The sequence below is a fragment of the Eucyclogobius newberryi genome, unplaced genomic scaffold, assembly GCF_026437365.1.
Source record: "Eucyclogobius newberryi isolate DKJ021-1_F unplaced genomic scaffold, fEucNew1.0.hap1 SCAF_3, whole genome shotgun sequence".
In the NCBI taxonomy this organism is placed as follows: domain Eukaryota; kingdom Metazoa; phylum Chordata; class Actinopteri; order Gobiiformes; family Gobiidae; genus Eucyclogobius; species Eucyclogobius newberryi.
Window position 1 is genome coordinate 25,907,981 of NW_027315945.1, and position 13,135 is coordinate 25,921,115.

A 13,135-nucleotide genomic window follows, 5' to 3' on the forward strand; every position below is an offset into this window, starting at 1 on the left:
AATGATTATTTCAGTTATTTTTCAATTATTCAATTAGTCAAACAATTATTTATTTTACACTCTGAGACTTTTAAAATACAATTTCACCAAATAAAGGTTGAAATATAGTGTCTGAAAGCTGCTAGATAGAGAATATTTATAGATAAAATATTTAAATGATAAAGTATATTATTCTTTTTTGACATTGTGGTTTAATAATGACACTGTGTTTGTTTTAAAAAGCTAGTTTTATTTGTGTTTTAGAATCTGTATTCAGATAACAATAGTTTTTTTAGTCAGCTAGTTAGCATTAGTTGACTTGTTGCAGCCCTTGTTTATACTGTTGCTAGCTGGTTTTTGATGTGTATTATATTTGTCTTGTTTCACACATGGCTCCCATAAGCTGTAATATATTTAGAATCTCACACACAATGGACACCAATAGATTGTTTAAGCACCTCTCACAACAGGACACAAATATATGTAAGTCATCCTCACACCATGGGCACAGGATGTATTGTGTTGGAGAATGCGCAGTTGCACCATTGATGTAGTGTTATACTTCCCTGTGGGTTACCAATATGTCAGACTATTACATTATTACATGTGTTGGTAATTCATGTTCATTATTATTTCTACCATGTCACCAGCTAAACGATGGCCAGCAGAAACATGAATAACCTTCTCAGTCTCATTTTGTGAAGAGAAGTTCTTGACTAACTATAGAACTCCAAAACAATCAATAAACCAAAATGATTGTGTGTGGTTTTATAATCAAAGATATCAAAGAAATGAGTAACAGCAGGTTATGCCTGGGTTCAACTTAGTTACAGGAAACGCTGGTGTTGCAACAGTAAATTTGGATTTGGTTCTGAAATAAAGCTAATAAACCTCAACTACTTTTAATGCCATGCCAGACTCTGCAGGTTTCAACCACGTTTAGATCAGTCTTATGTGTCAGATGAATGGCCCAGCTCTGACAAAGTCCTGTATCAGGGCCTCCTCTGGTTCTTTTGGTCGCTTAGAGCCGTCCACAGCATTCAAGGATCCAGAGAAGCAGCAGGGTGCTGAGAATAACAGATTTTGATGATCTGCTCACTTTGGCCATTGCCTGAATGCTGAATCTGAAGTCGCAGACAAAGGAGCCCACCCCCCAGGAGGGGTTGGGGCACCTGGGCATCTCAGAACAGAAGTTGTTGTGTCAAGGTCCAGCAAGCAAGAGCGCCTGTAAGACTCTGGCTAAATCTCAATCAAACCTATTGCTACAACACTGTGTCCAAAGTTTCAACTGCGTGGTGCATAGTTTCAATAAGATTCTGCAATATTAAAATATTTATTTCCATCCAGAGTTGAATTAGTTTCTGCTTCTCCTTAGATGTTTTCTCTGCTTGATGCAAATGATTTGACCCTTCTCAAACACACTGACACCTTTTCCATGACTACGGGATTTGTCTTTCCACATGGTTGTTTCAGAAATGAGAAGCGAATGTGTTGCAGCTAAAAGATCATCATCCATGCAGGAATCATCCTTTAGGAGGCACCTATACCATATAACCATAACAAAATACTACAAGATTGTCAATTTATACACACATCATTAGCAGGTAAAGAGGAAATGTGCATTATTGCAAATATGGCATAAACATAACATATTTCCAAACACAGTTCATAAGGCATCACATAGTGAAACATGGAGTCAGTCTAAAGGAAAAACATAGCGATTTAAGGACGTTATCTTTGAATAAATTCTCCATAGCTTGGCTTGTCCAAAGGAGAACAAAAATCCTACAGTGGAAAATGACAACTTCACAACAGGGAATACAGTCCTTGGAATACAACCATTTATCTCTTTTGGATATAAGGCACAGGGTTAATTGTCCTCTGTGTTATTGTAGGTGTTTGAGGTCATAAAGGCAGAATGCTTCTTGCCTTGGATGATGGGTGCTATTCCATCCTATGTCCCCCCCTCCATAGTGATGTGAGCATCACTGTTGTTTTAAATGATATAATTATGTATAATGTCTTTTGAAAGATCTTTTGGGATGTACATGTCCTACAAATGATCAATCAATAAATAATAACCGTTTTCATAGTAGTTTTCGTACAGGTGTTGTTTTAGCTTTTAGCCTTGTTATATTGTGACCTCATCAAAAACATACCAGGAGGTGTGTGTTCTTTGGAAATCAACACACCTTCAGCAAAGTTGTGATGATTTTTACTTAGCAACAAGCTGCTGCAAGGGTTACTGCTTGTTTTAACCCAATTTGAACAGTTTCACTCCTCAGTGCACTAGGGATGGCAAGATTATTAGTTTAATCGATAATCATGTTTATTCAGTTCACAATATAACCTTAAAAACTAAAACCTTATAAACGTGAGTCATTACAGTTCTATCCATCGATCTTCTTCCGCTTATCCTAGGCCAGCCGAGAGAGATAGTCCCTCCAGTGTGTCCTGGGTCTTCCCCGGGACACACTGCCCGAAACACCTCCCCAGGGAGGCGCCCAGGAGGCATCCGGAACAGATGGCTCCTCGCAACGTGGAGGAGCAGCGGCTCTACTCTGTGCTCCTCCCTTGTGACTGAGCTCCTCACCTTATCTCTAAGGGAGCGCCCAGCCGTCCTGCGGAGGAAACTCATTTCGACCGCTTGTATCCGCGATCTTGTCCTTTCGGTCATTAGCCAAAACTCATGACCATAGGTGAGGGTAGGAGCTCCTACTTCACCACAACAGTCCGATGCAGGCACTGCACCAAATGAAGATAAGTTTGTTATCTTAAGTTCGGGAGCAGGACCACGCCCCTTCTTGCGGCTACACTATTTAATAATCCAGATCACATATACCTGTGTTCATGATTTTCGTGCCCCTCCCTCCCACCTTCTTTTAATTGTTCTAATTATTCTAATTCATCTCCTAGATGGGGGTATCGAGGCCCGGGAGCCTTCAGCCCTCATCGCAAGAAGCCCCAAAACGGCATCAACTTCTGTACATTTGTGTTGTTCACGTTTCTCGCCTGCCAATAAACACTTTGCATTGTATTTGCTAGTGAAACTACTTTCATAAAGCAGGTTTCAAACTTGAGGAATAGTAATTTGTTGGACATTGGGAAGAAAATTAAGCAATCGTGAATGATTTTCACATAGTGTTGTTTTTTTCTCACCCAAATTTGACATTGTGACATCACTGCACCAGCTGTTGGCAGCATACATTATTTTACGGGAAAGACCCAAAGTTTTAGGCTTGATTAATGCATGGTAGTGTTATAGAGTCTAAAACCGCACCTCACAAGACATTTAACATTTGCCTAAGTTAACTTTGGCATTTGGACAGGAGAAATGCAGCGCAAACAGGGGCAAGTATGCAGTCATTCCCAGTCCTCCAAAAGTAAAGACAAAAATGATGCGAAACAGATTTGAGGTGTGAGCTGCTGTGAGCAAATACAGTTTCCTGTCTGGTATCAGTGTGCGTTCAGTGAGGGGGAACAAAGCAGCTCCACAGATTGAAAATGAGCCAGTGGGCCAAGTGGGCCAGAGTTAGAGACACAAGCTTCACACAGACGTTACAGGTAAACACACACACAGGCCCACAGGTGACAAGAGCGAATATGGATATGCGAGATTGTTGTTCTAAGCAATCGACAGGTGTATCAAAGCAGCTTGTGATTGAATAAACCAAAGCAAATGTTTATGAGTTTTCGCTTTTGCCGTACACCTTCTTGCTCCTTTGATAATATTTATTTTGGAACAACTTGACGCCTTTAGGCAGAGCTGAACAAAGATTTGACATGATTTAAAACTGTAAAAATGTTTCTCGGCATGACGTGATAATCTTTCCTCATCCTCACAGTTGTACATTGGAAAATTGGCTGAAACACTGCCTCGTATCTTGAGTAGATAATTCATTTTTTCATGTTCTTTTCCAGTTTGTACGATTATTATGTATAACCGACTCAGTATTAACATGAGCAGATGGAAACATACTGTGAGACTCTTTTAGAAAGTAGAGTTGTCACAGTGCTGACATTTCAAACTTGATTTCGATAATAAGATAATAATATACTCAATTCACAATCCTGATATTAATACCACAACGATACTTTTAAAAATGCTCTTTTTAAGGTCAAGGTTTTAGAAAACAGACTGACATTTTCAATTGATTTAGCTGATAATTGTGTTTCAATTAAAATATTAAAGATATAATATGAATAAGGATACTTTTGTTTTGTTTTTAAACAGCACCTTTTGTACAGAACTACAATTGAAGGTGCTTAACAGTAAAAAAAATAAAAAAACAGTAACAGCAATTAGACGTAAAAATCAGAATAAAACCATGGAAAAAAGGACATATATAGGACAATTATGTAAACGCCAGGAAAAAAAAAAATGGTTCAGTTTTGAAAGTGCTTAGTGAGCAAGATAACTTTAGGATTTGGGGATATGTGGTTTAGTAAAACTATTCACCGGCACAGGTCGATTCACACAAAGGGTAATAATAGTCGTGTGTGGGGGTGTTAGAGCTCGGTCCCATCTATCTGAATCTGCCTGTCACCGAGTTCGCTCCAGAGGCTGGGACACAATCACAGCAGCGAGGGAAATAAGAGTTAACCAGAGAGATTGAAACGACAGCGCTCCGTCTGATCTCCAGCTAAATAGAGGTCAACAATAAATCAAGACCGGGCTAAGCCACTGTTAATGAGACAGAGGACCAAACAACTCATTCAACAACACATCATTTCTGTGAGATAAACCTGCTCTGAAATAGAAGAAGTCACTAGTGGATAAAGCTAATTGTTGTGTATTGTTTTATTCTAGTATCAGCGCTCTACATTTCAAAAACTGTCCAATATTGACTTTTTGGATCTATACGTTTGTGTGTTTCTTTGCCAGAAGATTTCTTGGTGTTGTGAGACTTTTAGTAATGAATTTGTCTTGCTTCAGTCTACCACATCGGCTTTGTGTCCTGTCATGCTCTATCTGTGTGTGCATACTGTCAACAACCGATACTTCTGAACTCTTTGTACACCCTATATGCCAGTTAAGTGTGCGGTGAGCTTTTGCTACTGCTGTTACTACTGTTATGATTTAGTATTTTAGATTCTGTCAAAAGTTTATATGCAGAGGAAGATTACGCTTATTATAATGTATTTGTGCTTTATGATTCATATTGTAAAAGTCAATCATAACACAATTGAAATAACATTTTGATTTAAATTTGGTCATAATAACACATACACAACATAACACATATCATTTTTTCTACACCCTCATTGGACACTTTAACTCTCGTTGATCATCCAAATGAGGCGCGGCTAAACTCGAACGCGCCTATCAAATACCAAAAGATATTGCTATATTCATTTTTGTCAATATTGCTCACCCCTATACTTGTTGAGATAATTAAAACACTTTTATTTTAGACAATAGGCATTCATTTTCAATAGATTGGTGTACTTGCAGTTTAATATTCCATTTATTTCAGAGCTCAATTGATTCTTCGATGCGCTGAAAGCTACAACCATTGCCCAGCTGATTGTCAGATTGTCCGCTCTTTGCTCCCGCGGTTAATTCAATTGTCTCGTAGCTTTTCCCACAGCACAGCAGGGTTGTGGGTTGTAAAATGCGGCTGCTCGATCGCCGGCACCAGGTGGACAGTCTGTCGAATCACGCGCTCCTGCCAATTAGGGTTGGGGTGCGGCCAATTGTGTGTTCACATCTAAATAGGTCTGCGGATGGCAAAGTCTTCCCTCATCCCGTGCCTCTATGCAAATCAGGTTCATGTGCAGTTCAGCCAGTACCTTATGTTTCCACGGCAATAATCAAATGTAAAAATGTGAAAGATAAAACACAAAACGTACAATAGACATCATGAGTATTGATAGATGTATGCTACTTTTTTCTGGGATGCTAGAATTTAGCCGTGTTTTAGTGCACTGGTTGTATTTCAGTAATTGGGATGCAAATTAATTTATTTTTGAGTCCAGGGATAGTGTTCATAATTTTTTATTTTAATGTTTGGCGATTATTATGCGATACTTTAGGGGGAGATTGAGCATCAGATCTGTGCTTAGTTTGAGAGCATTCCCGTCAGTCTGCCGTCACATTAACTTTGCCAGTATTTGTTAGTGAGCTGTAATTAGCTGCAGTCGCTGATCCTCTAATCTTCTGTTTACTATCTCTGCCACTGGTTTTCCCACTGCTCTATCGCCCGCCCCGGCACTTTTCTCCGATTGCTCAGTGTTTGTCTCGACAGCGCTCACTAGGTTTTACCCATAACAACAAGCTGATAAGATCGAAATAAAAAAAAAAATGTTAAAGAGTCTTGGTAGAGGTGTAAGCAGTATTGAATGTGCTTTTTTACTGTAAAAAGTGCAGAAATATGAGTTTATTTGTGACATTCGTGAAGTATTACACAGCAAGTTTCTTTTTATCTGATCTTTTCACAAAAATGTCATATTCACATATTATGATGATATTATACTCAAAATTACATACTGAATTGAGCCTGTATTGATACTGAAATAATTAGGGCAAAGTGAAATTGTCTTTATCCACTCCATGACAATTACAATTTTGATACAATCGCGATTAGGGGTGGACAATATATTGCATTTTCAATAATGTTGTGACTTAGGTTTTGAAGATGTGCAAAACTTGAATATCGAGTATAACATCTATAGAAAAAAATATACAAAAAAGCTGATTAAGAATAAGAATGAAAAAAGTGTTCAAAATAAGGATATATGGTGATATTTCAGAACTTGTGGACTGTGATTAGTTCCAACAACATTTCCAAATTCCACTCATATGTTTAAAGACACATTTCTGTTGGATTGCCATAATATCATCGGACTATCATTATTGGGACATTCATTTGTGACACCCCTGATTTCTATAAAGCTTGCAGCCCCACTTCAACACAACTACTTTGATTGTGGAAACTATATTGCCCACCGCTTGAGGTCACTGTAAATAATGATGCCCCCTGAGTGACTGTCGCTCAATAGCTTCCACTTTCTGTCTATTTTTGTCCTTTCGAAAGAGTCTTTTCTGTTTGAAATCTTAAATCTGAGAGTTTCTTTAAAGGTCGTGGTCATGCTGGTTTGTTTTCCTTTTTGGCTCCTCACCTTTTCCTTCTCTCTGAAATGTTAAATTACAATATGACAAAAAGTGCTTCTGCTCTCTTTCAGTGAGTCAAACATTCTCTCACAATGCACACACTTTTATGATTTGCATGTTCTATCACTCACTGCACTGTCCACTCCTATTTTCTTTTTGACTTTTTATATGTTGTTTTATGATTGTTCATTGATTTATGTTGCGCCGAATCACCAAAGCAAGTTTGTATGTTTGTGAATTCTGTTCATTAGCAATGGCAATAAACCTTTTCTGATTCTGCCTCTGATGTGGAGCCAGTTTTCCCAAAGCGAATGAATGTGGCTTGAAATGGATGAACACACATTTTGTCTTGATTAAATTTCATTATTACCTGCTTATTGTTACCTTCCATAAACTTGATAATGCGCTTAATTCTTGTGTTTGTTTGTTGGTAATTTCAGTTTACTATTATTTCCTTGGATGTTCAAAAAGACATTTCACTATGTACTAAATTTTTTTTTTTTTGCAAAATCATTCCGTCCCATTTATTACTGTTCTACTTACTTTCCTTGTCTTTCATCATAGTAATTTTTAACTAATGCAAAGCAGCTCAACTCCTTTATTCAGCAGTTTCTTTGTCAGCATGTTCACTTTTGTTGAGGAGTGCTGTAAATAAAGATTTATGACTTAAATGGCTGTTCACTTTTAGTTGTCATCTTAAGCTGATAAGCAGTTCTTTAACTAAGACAAATGTGTGTGAGAGACAGAAACGGAATCATTAAATTTAGCTGGAGATACAGTTTACAACACTGATCTTAGGGCTTATTCATGTATGTTTTCTCTACATACTCTAAACTCAAACACTATTGCACCTGATATTTTTCCTCAGATATAATGCATAGCGTTATTTATACTTTTTTAATGTACACTGAGCCCATTATTGCATAATATGTATCCATTATGTATTCCCACAACCTTTTATTCACACGGTGACTCTATTATACCTCTTTTATAGTATATGATAAAGAATACTATTAGCCTACCAATTAATCATATTTTATACAATTGCCTAATACCTAATTCTTGCTTTTTTAAAAGTTGATTTGAGGTTGAATATAAAGGTGACATGAGAAGCAGAATTGTGCTTTTGTTCTGATCAGAACATCACATACTGACTGACTTTCCTCTGCACATTATGCGGCTAATCAAAAGTATCTTGTCCGAGGTTCAGGAGTCTGCTTTAGTGACCTGGGCTGTGATGCCAGAGGTTCCTGTACAGGCCTTATTGGCAGATACGGTTGAGTCGAATGGAGGAAATTGAGAATCCCTGGGTAATATCTGTGCTTGAAAAGAGCTATTCAAAACATACAAACTTATGTTATGATAAAAGTTTTGTACCAAACAGCATAGATCTGAGATTTAAGGTCTGGATTAAAAAAGATAAGAAACGTTTTTACCAGATTATACAATAATATAAAATTAAAAGCTTTGATATGTTGAAGGAATCCATTGGCGTGGAGAAACAGGACTTTTATATGTAATTACAAATCAGAGTTTTTTTAACCAAGAAACAAAGCAATGACCGTTATAACCCTCTAATTGAAAGCTTATAAATCAGAACGCTCAAGGGGAATAATATCTAAACTATATAAATGCATTAATAATCTGGACAACTATTCTACTAGATATATTACAAATAAATGGAAAAAACAGGTTAATCAATTTTGACTGATGAAGAATGAGAAAATATACATACATCTCAGTGGAGAACCACTAATTCACATGTTTGGGGGGAATTAAGTTTTGTCCACCACAATTTTTTGAAAATGTGTCACGTTTCTTCATCGCACCATGACCAAGTGCTCCTGTAGAAACTGTCACCATTATCATGTGTTTCAGGACTATGCTGTTGCTCAGAAATATTAGACAGAAAGTAACAAAGCACTCGTGTCAATTTTTGAATTTCAGAACTATGTATTTGGGCCTCAAAACTCCTGCATTGGACACAATAAATAGACACCTTTGGAACATACATCTGGCCACAGGAAACAAGAACTGGGCTGACATAATAGAGAAGTTAACATGTTAGCGAATGACTGTTGCCGTTTTTGTAACATACATTTGTGGGTGAAAAGTGCTGGTTTTTGAATCAATTTGATTACTTACCACTTGTGTGTTGAGTGTATTTTCTTCCAAAAACCTCCAAGAAGGTGTACCTGATACACTTTAGACGCAAGCATGAATGATCTTCCACTTCATATTCAGTGGCCTCTGGGCAACCGAAGACTAGCTGCAGAAATCCGCAGCTTTACAACCTCGTTTCCTTGTTCATCCATAAGAGCCAACAAATGAGACACAACAATAACGATAGGATTCTGCGGCCACTGAAGTTCTTTAACCACAAGGAGAGAATGTTGTTAAATCAAACTCTTGCCAATTCAGTGGATAGAAAAGCAAAAACATCTTTCCCGTCCAAAAATACACCAAGCTCTTCCAGCTGCTCTTGTTTTAAACAAGAAATAGTCTATTTCAGCTAAAACCGAATCAATTGCAGCTGCAACACATACGTACCCCTTTGTTTGGTTGTGTCACACGCACCTTGTTGTCGTCATCCCTCACAACCCTCCTCAGCCCACCCTGCTGCCATGTTATTGGTCCGTTAACCCACTGGAGCCGATTGCAAAACTATCACGAGTTTCTCAACGTACTTGACTGTACCAAAATATGTTGATGATCTTTTTCTCTCTCTCTGTCCGTAGTGGACCAGTTTGTGTGTCGAACTGAAGCTGTAGCCGACATCGTCATTCTCGTTGATGGTTCATGGAGCATCGGTCGACTCAACTTCCGACTGGTTCGAATGTTCCTGGAAAACCTTGTCAATGCTTTTGATGTGGCCTTTGACAAAACAAGAATAGGTTAAATCCTATTATTACTTTATGGTATTGTCTTTATTATTAAGAGAAATGGTACAATTGTTTCTTTGTTCACATTTAAGGTTTGGCGCAATACAGTGGAGACCCGAGAATAGAGTGGCATTTGAACACCTTCACTAATAAAGAAACTGTTATTGATGCTGTCAAGAATTTGCCCTACAAAGGCGGAAACACTCTTACAGGTAATTTAGTTTCATTTCTGGCTTTAAGTTTTAGAAGTGTCCACTATTTCTTCTACGATTATCTTGACAATATCTTTTTTAGGTCTTGCTCTGACCTACATCTTGGAAAACTGCTTTAAACCGGAGTCTGGCTCTCGGGTCGGTGTGCCTAAGATAGGGATCCTCATTACGGACGGAAAATCTCAGGATGATGTTGTTCCACCTGCTGAAAGTCTACGAGATGCCGGAGTGGAGCTGTTTGCTATCGGTAAGACTACACAATGTACAGTTTGTAGTTTTTAAATGGTGTACTTAAAATACAAATGTATTTGTTGTTTTAGGTGTGAAAAATGCTGATGAGAATGAGCTGCGCTCCATTGCCTCTGAGCCTGACACTCATGTTTACAACGTGGCGGACTTCAATGTCATGAGTTCGATTGTTACTGGGCTGACCAGGACTGTGTGTGAGAAAGTAGAGCAGCAAAACAAGGACATCAAACTGAGTAAGAGAATAATTCTTCTTCTCTAGACATTGAGTTCTCCCGGAGGTCATATTTACGGGGCCAAACATGGCCACACAAGTCTTACAACAGAAGAAAGATGCAAAATTGTATTCTTTTTTTTATATAGTTGCCTGTAATCCATATAATGTTGTCCCATTTAGGTCTCTTTTTTCCCAACTTAAACAGTGAGTGTGAAATTAAAGCTTTACTGTTATTTGGTAGGGGCTGATTTATTTTTTGGCACAATTCGATTCACATGTAGTTTCATTCATTCAAACAGTGCAGTACTCTTTCTTTTGCCAAGGAAATGTGTTCTCCAAGGAATGCTGTGTGATCACTACCAATATGCAGGAAAACAGTTAGTTTTACTATTGAGTAATATGATTCTTCACTCTTCCTGCAGAACATGTCCCAGAGCCGCTGGGGCCACCTCTAGACCTGGAGACATCAGAGGTCACGGCCCGCAGCTTCCGGGTTTCCTGGAGGCATGCTCCTGGAAATGTGGAGAAATACAGAGTGGTATATTCTGCTCAGGAGGGAGAGCTCCAGGAGGTACAATGAATTTAATCAAAATACATATCTTTCAAATTCAGTAAAATACAATGCTTTACAATTGCTAAAGCTGCATGCTAAATTATTTTATTAACTGAATTTATACACTGGAATTCACTAGCAAGGACCACGCCACAACAATGAAATACGAAAGAATGTTTACTGATAAGTCATGATGGGTCGATGAGATCGATAAGAGAGATCGATGAGAGAGATCGATGAGGGAGCTCGATGAGGGAGCTCGATGAGGGAGATCGATGAGGGAGATTGATGAGGGAGCTCGATGAGGGAGATCGATGAGGGAGATTGATGAGGGAGATCGATGAGAGAGCTCGATGAGGGAGATTGATGAGGGAGATCGATGAGAGAGCTCGATGAGAGAGCTCGATGAGATGAGAGAGATCGATGAGATGAGAGAGATCGATAAGATGAGAGAGATCGATGAGAGATCGATGAGATGAGAGAGATCGATAAGATGAGAGAGATCGATGAGAGATCGATGAGATGAGAGAGATCGATGAGAGATCGATGAGATGAGAGAGATCGATGAGATGAGAGAGATCGATGAGATGAGAGAGATCGATGAGAGATCGATGAGATGAGAGAGATCGATGAGATGAGAGAGATCGATGAGAGATCGATGAGATGAGAGAGATCGATGAGATGAGAGAGATCGATGAGAGATCGATGAGATGAGAGAGATCGATGAGATGAGAGAGATCGATGAGATGAGAGAGATCGATGAGATGAGAGAGATCGATGAGAGATCGATGAGATGGCTGGGTAGAGGCGTGGTCCTGCTCCCGAATCTAAGTTAGCGATTACATCTCCAACTACACATATAATTTCAAAATCAATATTACATAAAACATGTAAACCATGTAAAATGTCTATTTATGAAAGTCTGTTAAAGTGGCTGTACCCCATTTAATTTATTAAAGAATAATTTGTTTCGCCCCGGTACATATTTATTATAAAAGCAGCTCTTAAGTTCAAAATTTGGCTGCTGTGTTCCGTTTGTATATAATTATAGAGCATTTTATCCTCTGCGAACCAGGAAGTAAGCTGTTTGCATGCTAATGCTTGTTAGCTTTACTGCTTTGGCCTCTGAAAGATGTAAAAAACACTCACATTGCACAACACACATTGCGGTGAATAGATTAGATGCTTAGAAAGCTTAGTGAAAATATACCAATAGGCAAAGCAATGTTTGAAAATCAAAGCATATATTACTGCTAGAATTTGACTTTAAAACATAAAAACTCATACAATTTTGAAGACAACACAAAATAAATCAAGGTAGGTTGTGCGCTGCTTTTCCATTACACGTACTACACAAGAGGAGCTTTATGATCCAGGTGTGAGGATTGAGCTCAGCGTTTCCTCGAGACTTTGTGGTATCATTCATCTCTGCTTCACTATCATTTTGTCCGTTCATAAATTCCCACAGCCCTTGTGACCCAGCATGTAATAAAGACACACTATTTCCAAGCACCTGTTTGATTTTCCACAATGTGTGACCAAAGAAACTATTAAATCTTCACCTTACATAGCATACATACATACCGTTTGGTGGGGCCTCATGTTGTCAAGCTGCATGTGAGATGACCTTTCCATCTGGCTAGAATAAACAGATCTGAATCACAACTGGCATTCCCTGGCTTAAGAGATCAAATTAGATAAGGGAAGGCAAGTTTATTTGTAGAGCCCAATTCAGACACAAAGCAATTCAAAGTGCTTCACACAACAGGAAAAAATGCATTAATATCACAGTGCAATTAATAAAATCGATTAGTTCTTTGACATTTAAGTTGTCTTTCGATAGGTCACATGTAACATTTTTGAACATACACACGCTTTATAAATGAGACCCGAGAACTGTGGAACAGTTCCCCTGCTCACAGACACAGTATT

General features: G+C 38.4%; 1 protein-coding gene across 1 annotated transcript in view; it reads left to right on the forward strand.

Moving 5' to 3' along the window:
- col14a1a (collagen, type XIV, alpha 1a) overlaps positions 1-13,135 on the forward strand; it is a 98,435-nt gene that overhangs the window by 26,207 nt on the left and 59,093 nt on the right. The window contains exons 6-10 of the mRNA XM_072460095.1: positions 9,832-9,987; positions 10,068-10,187; positions 10,270-10,434; positions 10,508-10,669; positions 11,073-11,221. Coding sequence (XP_072316196.1) covers positions 9,832-9,987; positions 10,068-10,187; positions 10,270-10,434; positions 10,508-10,669; positions 11,073-11,221 — 752 coding nt within the window. The remainder of the gene's footprint in view (positions 1-9,831; positions 9,988-10,067; positions 10,188-10,269; positions 10,435-10,507; positions 10,670-11,072; positions 11,222-13,135) is intronic.